Source organism: Lycium ferocissimum, unplaced genomic scaffold (genome assembly GCF_029784015.1).
Source record: "Lycium ferocissimum isolate CSIRO_LF1 unplaced genomic scaffold, AGI_CSIRO_Lferr_CH_V1 ctg11561, whole genome shotgun sequence".
Taxonomy (NCBI): Eukaryota; Viridiplantae; Streptophyta; class Magnoliopsida; order Solanales; family Solanaceae; genus Lycium; species Lycium ferocissimum.
The window spans coordinates 12,368-21,364 of record NW_026713885.1 but is presented as its reverse complement, the minus strand read 5'-3'; the positions used below and the strand labels follow the sequence as shown (position 1 = coordinate 21,364).

General features: G+C 38.8%; 1 protein-coding gene and 1 long non-coding RNA gene across 2 annotated transcripts; both read right to left on the bottom strand.

The window, feature by feature from the left end:
* Positions 1–2,500: 2,500 nt before the first annotated feature.
* Positions 2,501–6,560, bottom strand: LOC132041752 (zinc finger CCCH domain-containing protein 14-like). Its single transcript, XM_059432445.1, has 3 exons — positions 6,251–6,560; positions 5,329–5,389; positions 2,501–3,475 (listed from the first exon to the last, which is right to left on the bottom strand). The coding sequence occupies exons 1-3, from the start codon at positions 6,321–6,323 to the stop codon at positions 2,728–2,730; spliced, it is 882 nt and encodes a 293-aa protein (XP_059288428.1). The 5' UTR covers positions 6,324–6,560; the 3' UTR covers positions 2,501–2,727.
* LOC132041753 (uncharacterized) lies at positions 3,858–4,650 on the bottom strand. The gene is made up of 2 exons (XR_009411216.1): positions 4,551–4,650; positions 3,858–4,492 (listed from the first exon to the last, which is right to left on the bottom strand). It is a non-coding gene; the product is annotated as an uncharacterized LOC132041753 (long non-coding RNA).
* Positions 6,561–8,997: the final 2,437 nt, after the last annotated feature.

Below are 8,997 nucleotides of genomic sequence, written 5' to 3'. Positions count from 1 at the left end.
GGGCGATCGAGTGTATTCTCATACTCGACACGCTCGTTCAACGTTCGGTTCATTCTTTCGGCTACTCCATTTTTGTTGCGGCGTTCCGAATAGTCTTCGTCATCTTGATTCCATTATCGGCACAATACCGTTTGAAATCACCATCAATGTATTCTCCGCCGTTGTCGGACCTCGAACACTTCAACTTGAGGTTTGTTTCATTCTCGACCATGGCTTTCCATCTTTTGAATACACTAAACACATCGGATTTATTTTCATAAAATAAACCCACACCTTCTGGTTGAATCATCAATGAAGGTCACGTAGTAGTGTGATCCTCCAAGAGAAGGAACGAGGTGGTAGGTCCCACACGTACGTGTGCACCAATTCCCGGCTTTTCGACCTTCAACTCCCTGCCTGCATTGAGAAGCTTACTCGCTTTTGTTTTCGAGAATGCGGCTCTCGCACGTATGAAGGTCCACCGTCTTGACTCACGAATTAAGCCATTTGTCACGCAACTGACTTCATCCCCTTACGTCGATATGTCCCAGTAAATCTGCCACAATACTTCTTTTGTGTTGTCAACCACGGTCACGATATCACGACGCCTAGTCGTCGTGTAGAAGTGCCAATCTTAACTTTCCTCGGCCAACTACCATAGCACCTTTCGCCACCTTCCAAGACCCGTTACCAAAATTGAGATCATATCCCTCGTCGTCAATCGACTACGAGATCGGGTTTCGCGTCGGCTTTGGAACATGTCTAACTTTTGTAATCTTCCACGAGGATCCGTTTGACATCTTCAAATTAATGTCTCCCGTCCAACAACGTCTAGCGGCTCTCCATCGGCTAAATAAACTGGCGAGATTCCCGGTACGTAGTTTGTCATTATATCATGATGTGGGGTGGTATGAAAGGACGCTCCGAGTCAAGCACCCAAGTCTATCGGAGCCGTCAACCGATAGCAACAACGCATCGCCCGATGTCTTCCGTAGCGACGTTGATTCCGGCCCCTTCGTCGTCCTCCTTCTTTGGCGCCACTGCTCTTTCTTGAAGTGACACAGTTTTCAGCAGTTCCAACACTCATGTGTTCGTCACTGGTCGGATTGACCCTGCCATTCCTTGACTTCGATCTCGCCTATTTCGGTTGTAGTTTACGTCCAAAAATTTCGCTTCGTTTTCAACATTAAAAACGAGAACTCGTCGATGCCTCTCCGGAGAATGCATCGCGCACCTCGCTCATCGGCCCAAGGATACGATCCCCAACATCGTTGAACTTTAGTTTTATTCTTTGCCGACGGAATACTAACCGTCGTCTACTGCTCGGTATTTGGTAGGGATGCCAACAAAATTAGAAGCTTGCATTTCATCATCAAAATCAATTTTTACCGATGACAATTGATTTACAATGGTATTGAATTCATTTACGTGTCTGAATACGTAGCATTTTCCATCATCTTTAGATGAAATAGTTTCTTCATGAGAAATACCTTATTATTTGACATGAAGGTTTCTCATACATATCGACAATACCTTCATCATATCTCGGTGGTCTTTTCCTTTGCCACGTTGTGAGCAACGTTCTTTGACGGCGTCGTAAGAATGACTCCCGGAACTTGCAGCTCGAGGAGATCCCCGACTGCTTTCATCTCCTCGGTTTTGGACTCGAGGTTCATGAAGTTTTTACGTCATATAAATAATCTTCAATTTGCGTTCTCCCGAATGCAAAATCTCTACCATCGAATTTACCGATGCGCGTGCGTCGTACCATCTTCGCCTCCCATCGTTTCTAAATCACAACACAACCCTGTTGCTGCGATACCGGTTGTTAGGATTTAAATCCCGAATCGACCTTTGTAAGCGAGGTTCCCGGAAAGATTGGAGGGTCGCGGTACCGACCACTTAAATACCAACCCTCCTTAGATGTAACCTACTTACGTCGTGATGTAAGTTTTTTCAATAAATAGCACACACAAGATTTATAGTGGTTCACCCTCATATGAGAGAGCTACGTCCACGTTATTTAGTGCATCTTATTAAAGAAGAAATATTACAAGTGTTTACAACACTCAACCACAACCCCAATCCCAATGACACTCAAGAATTTTTACCACACAAAATTCTCTCAAAGACCTTCTCTTACTTAGGCCTTTCACTAAGAGTATTTCTCTAGATTTTTCTCTCTTTGGGATGTGTTGTCTTCTTCAATTTGGTGTATCTAGAAAATGAGAAAGCTTCCCTATTTATAGGTATGAGATGAACCTATTGATGTCATTAGTGACTCAAGCAAGCACTTGACAATTTTCCAAAGACAAGGAAGATGTTTTCTTCCTCAAAACAAGGGAAGTGTTTTCTTCCTCAAAACAAGGGAAGTGTTTTCTTCCCTAAAATAAGGGATGGACCCAACACAAATATCAGCTGCACCCATTCAAAATTTCAGCCCAATCAAATTATTGGCAGCTTCTTTTTTTACCATATCAAAACAGCTAACAGCTCAAAAAACCAAATGGAGCAAATGAAATCAAAGGAAATAAGCTTCTATGTTCTAACACAAATATGCAATACTGTAAGTAGAACTTCTGCTTTGATAAAGTGTCAAAAACCCTGCCAGACTACTAACTAAAACTCAGTTCCTCCCATGAAGTTGCATCGCATAACCAGAACTCAAAATTGAGAATAACACAACGGGTCACACAACTGTGCTGCCAAAGAGCTAGGTACTACAAAAAGTAAAGCAGACTATTACAGTCACACCCCTGTTTTCTGCAATTCAGCAGCACCATGGGCGAAGTGACACCTGTCTCCAAAAGTGCAAGACCCTTTGGCGAAATTCTCACACAACTTTGTCTTGTAGTTGCTCCTTGGAGGAGCAGCGCCGCCAGGATTTGCATGTGTTCTTCCAGGGCCACCTACTGGACCAAGGCTGTTGATCAATTCCCTTACCATGGCACTAGCCTGTGAAATTTGTTCAAACGTGCCCTCTAACTCGATGTTTCGGAGATTTGGATCTGTTTCATGATCACGGATAGCCAGCTTTGCCCCTGTCTGCCTACAAATCTGCTTAGAGTTCACTCCACTCTTCCCAATGATGGGTCCAGCAAGGGAAGCGTCTACACTGATCTTCGCAGTGGCTGTTGTGCCAAAGCTAGCAGCAGGACCTGAAACAGGAGGCTCCGTCCGCCCACCAAAACGACCTGGCATAGATCCAAACCCCATTGCACGTGGATCCTCCTGTGAAGGCACGATGGGCTTTCCGATTTCCCACTCCCCATGAGCAAAATTGCATTTGTCTCCAAATTTGCATCCCTCCGCCGAGTTGAATCTGTTGCAAAGTTTGGTTTTCACAGCAGGGGCATTTCCATTGGAATTGGGGGGTGCTGTAGCATTTCTCAATGACGGAGCAGGTGCCAATTTCATCATCTGGGCCACCGCATTATAGCCACCAGGGACGTAATGAAGGAAATGGCAGCTCTCGCCAAAGGGGCAGCCAGCAGTGCTGCAACCAAAAAAAGAAAAACATAAACTTCAAAGTACTCAAAAATCAAATTTCCCATCTCAATTAGACAGAACAGTTAGAATTCCAGACAACTGGATTAGGATAGTACAATTTCATGTGCAATACTTTCCGAAACACAACAGGAAACCCAAGTTGGGTCTCTCCTTGCCTAATGGTGAAGTGGACATGTTTAACAATTATGATTCCAGGAAAACAATATACACAAACAAGACAGATATGAAGAAAATAGGGTTTTAAGAGTCCAGAGTCCTAGGTTCCAACTTCCAGGAACAGGATGAGAACCTCAAAAAAAAATATTCATTCTGACCAACACAGAACAGCAGTTATGAATAAATGAGATCATTATCAAAAGAATTTAAAAAAAAAAAAAAACAGCATAAAACAAAACTCTTGTCCAAGAAAATCCCATCTTTTGCCCACTCAGCACAATATATTCATCTGAATGAATGTCTAGAAATGCATAAAAGAACCAGAAGAAACACTAACAGTTAAAAAATGGCAAAAAGAATGAACAGTTTTTTATCAGTAACGAAAAGAAAGAAAATTGTACAAAATACATAAATCAAAGATGCAAATCACAGGCACTGCATCCATGAAAGGACCTGGCCTTCAGATATGGTATTTGCATCCTGATTAGATGGTTAGTAGGTAATAGAGTGTTATCTTACTTTTAGTCGTATGTTTTAGGGTAGTCATGTAGTTTCTTTTTGGCTAATGTGTATTGATATATGTTACTGCATTTTTGTACTTTGCTATTTTTGCCGTCCCTTTTTCCTTTCTTAAGTTTCTGCATCAGTTACATTTCTTTTGAGCTGAGGGTCTATCGGAAACAGCCTCTCTATTACAAAGATAGAGGTAAGGTTTGCGTACATCTTACCCTCCCCAGACCCCACTTGTGGGATTACACTGGGTATGTTGTTTGTTTTGTTTATTTAGATTAAATTTGCTTGTCAACCAACCAACTCAGAATATAGGATAGTAACCAACAAGTCTAACCTAATCATCTTGTCAACCAACCAACTCAGAATATAAGATAGTAACCAACAAGTATAACCTAATCATTCTTTAAACAATTTAAAATAAACTATCTTATAAACCTTTATATTCATGAGCACCAAAAGTGACAGCAAAATCTCTTGTAGAAAGTTAGTCCCGAAGCTACAAAAAAGTCCCAAAGCTACAAAAGAAAACAGGATACACTGAAGAAGCACATCAAATAAAAGAAACAGAATTGGACCTCGCGGGTGCCTCAGAGTATGATTTTACAACTTCAAATTATTACCAATAATTCACTTACAGGAAGACCCACTAAAACTGGTTTTCAACAATTAACTTCACTAAATGCCAGACTTAGTATCGGAAGAATATCATGAGTGACTTAGTATCGGAAGAATATCATGAGTGACAGTCATGACAGCTATCCTGTTAGGCTGTAAGAGATAACTTTAGTAACATTATAGTGCACTAAAAGTAAATTAAAGGGTCATATACCTGTTTTCAAATGTATAATTGAAAAGCTGATAACACCCCATTACAGTACAAATTAGGTAGAGATTAAGAAGACTGTTGGTGTATTAGAAACCGTTTCTCATTCCTCCAAAGTGCATTACAGCTGGCAATATTTATCTCAACAAAATTGTTAACAAACAATTGCATAGTCATTAAGCTTCTACAGCCTTTTAAGCATTTAACAGCCTCACAAGCTGAAAAGCATAAATCTACCTTTTCATCTTGTGTCACAATGGAAATATTAGCAATTATAAATGTTGCACCTGACATTAACTTAAAGTCCAAAGTAAATTAAAGTTCATTAGGTAGACAAAGATTTGCACCTGAAAAACTTCGTGCATGGCTTTGATTTGCTTCCTACACCACTTGATAAGGAGTCCATTTCTGTTGAGCCAAATTAATTATTTATCCCAGTTAGAAATCTTCTTGTTAAAATTAATGGTAGATGAAAATTAGACAGATATCAAATTTCTTATTACCAGTACAGTACAACTAAATTGTATAAGTCGAAAACTTAGAAAGGAGCTAAACACTTATAAGAAAGGTTCACCAAATCTTCTCAAGTCCAACTCATCAGAGTAGCAATCGTAGCTACATTACATCATAAATTCAGTATCTTTTTCCATCTGGAGTAATATGTACATACGTGTATCCAAATTTGATGTGTTCAACATTAATGTTTCTACACTTGAACCCATTACAATGTTGAAATTATTAATTCAATATGTAATTTTTTTAATGAATGTCTATATTCCATGTCAAAATTGTTGGGTTTGACTGAATCGATGTTTACATGCTGCCTTTGGCCGAAAATTACGCAGCATATACAAGGTTAAAATTATTTTTTATGTATCGGACATGTTGTACACTCTACCCCTTCCCCATACCCCACTAGTGGTACTACTATGGGTATGTTGTTGTTGTGGTTGTATAATAGTAGATGTTGAATCCAGTTGGCTTCTTCACGTGTTTACTTATTTATATTTTGAACCCCCTAGTGAAAATCCTAGCTCCGCTAGTATGTTTACGAACCTTATATCTGTTTCTTTTTTTCCCCTCGAGACTAAATCTACTAGCTTCTTCATACCAAGAGAAATTGAAAGGAACATGCCATGGTACCACAAAACACACGTAATAATTCCTTATAAATAAATCTAATAAACAAGCATGAACTAAAAAAAAAAAAATATATATATATATATATATATATATATATCAAGAGACACGAAAGAATAATGTATAAACCTGGTTTATATTTCTTAGCACCACCATTAACGTTAGCACCAACATCGTTTCTCGTCCTCTTTCGGAAATCCATAGGTTAAATTTACCTCAAAGCAAGTAAATAAAAATGACTGCAAAAATTGATTAGGGCTAAGCTAAATAGAACACAAATCTACCTAAACTAACACGAATTAGGAAGAGTAAGTAGAAAAGGGGGCAAAATCAGAAACCCTAAATTGAGGACTAGGGTTTTGTCGCGAAGGAAGTAGAAGAAGTGGGGGCGGTGGGGTTTTATGGATTTGTATATTTGGGTTTAAATTTGGTTATGAGTTGTGTTTGGATTCCAAGCGGGATTTTCCGAAAATATTTGGTGCGAATCTAAAATTTAAGGAAATGTCACGCGCTGTTGATGTGAGTGCTGATGTCACTCGTCGTTTTTTTTTTTCACTCGTGGTTTATGGACTTCTCTATTTTTGGGCGGTTTTCCTTTGGGCTTTTTCACATGTGGCAGTTTTTTTGCATGGATTGTCCTTCAAAGGCGCTGGTCTGTGATTGTTGCTTTTGATTTTTAATTTTTTAGCTTTTTCTATTAAAAAGTGATCAAAATCTTCGAGGTTACGTTATCCGAAAACGATTAAAAAAAAAATCGCAAGATAAGACTTTGGGAAAAAATTATACCTTACGACAGATGTTTGTCTTAAGGAGGTAAAAGTTTTCCTTAAAGGAAAAAAAAAATTGTATTACTACATGGAATTACGCCTTTTATGTTTTTTTTTTTTTTTTTACTCGTGGTTGAACCAAAACCTCGATGTATTTTAGGCAAAGGAAAATAATTAAAGACCAAAGAATTTTAGGGACAAAAATTAAAGACCGCCCCTGAATAAGGACAATCGTGCAAATTGACCAATATTAACACCCAATACCCGTAACAGGCCCATAATGTGTAGAAGGCCTAACTCCTAAGTGGCTGATTTAAGCGATTCTTTCTGGACAATTATGTCACGCCCCAAATTCGGCCCTGGACGTAACAGGCATCCAATGTACACCTAAATGTACACCTAACCCTTACCGTTAAGTAAACATCTTACTGAACACAAAACAAGTCATCTATAATTGAATGAAAGCATAATCATTTCTACAGATAATTCAGCGAAAATCAAATCAAGTATTCAGTTAATAAACGTGGCAAAATGCCCCAACGAGTCATACAAGACTCCAACACACTACCCACAATCTGATAACTATCTATGGAGCTTCTAAGATAATGAATAACTATCTAACTCGTCGGACGCGTACCGAAAATCGAAATGCGAAAAGTAAAGATAGAATGGTGCCCCACCAACAATCATGTGAGCTCACCGAATAGTCTCGAAAGCAGCAAGTTCCCTTAAGTCATGGGCGTATCACGAACTTGCTCAACGATACCTTACACACATAAAAAATAACAATGGCGTACAAGAGTACGGGTACTCGGTGGTGTCTCGAGGCAATCGTTAATATAACAAAGTAATATAATAAGGATCAGTAAAACGGTGTCAATAAAAGCAGTTTAAATTTAGAGATAGAATAAATCACCAAATTTAGTAGCACCATTAATGGAAACCGTTAAAGAAGAAATAAATCAATTTCAACTCGTTATGTCATTTATCGTAGTTAAGTCTTTCAATCATGAATTCAAGATCATCAACAAGCCACTCGCAGGCAACCAAAGTATAACACATGCCGTCTGGACCCGAATCGACATAACGAAGGGACGACCGATTTACGGTTCCTAAGCGCACAAGCACCACACCGGGGCAAGTTGACCCACGATGACTATTCGTCATCCCGAATGGTTAGGCAAATACCACATCGGGGTATGTAACCCTCGATGACCACTTTTCCTCCCGAATGGCTAGGCTAATCCCGCTAGGATCTATAGTAACCACCCTCCCCCAAGCTAGAGCAAACGACGGAGAATAATCGGCAAAACGACGATTCATAATCATAGCATAGAGACGAATTTCAAATCATGCATGGAAGCCGAATCACAAGTCATATCATAATAGTTAATTTATTCATTAAGGATCATGTTCATCGTCCCATTATAAGGGGGTACATCAAGTCATTGATTTTTGAGATATCGAATTCACTTCTTTAAACAAGTTTCAAGTTCAACACAATCTATTATAGAGCATTGCTACGAGATAATCAAGCTTTTCAATTATCAAGTTTAAACATCCCTTATGGGGTAATTCGAATTCAAACACCAAGCTTTATATCTCAATTTCTCAATCATCCTTTAGAGAGGAATACAATCATGACTATGTACATATAATATAGTACAAACAAGGTTTAATGTGGCCTTGTCCCTCACGCACACAAACCACAACCAAAGAGTTCATAAAACCATTCGAAAGAGTATGTTCAAAAAAGAGACATACCTCAAATCCCTCTAAAAGCTAGCAAAATGGAATTCCCAAGGTTCAACAATCAATTTACAATGGATTTAGATGAGAAATATTAAATCTTTATTCATTTCTACGAACTCTCTTTATGTTTCGAAAAAACTAGGGCTTTTCTAAGCCTATAAACGTGTTCTTGAATCCCCCATGAATTCTAATTGTTTCTAATACCTTATACTATTCCCATCCCTCTCAATAACCTTAGTAAGAATCGTAGAACATACCTTTAAAAAGTTTTCCAAAGTCTCCTTCAACTTCTCTTTCGTCGATTTTCAAGAATCTATGATTTGAATGATGAACTAGTATTAATTTGATGTTAGATTG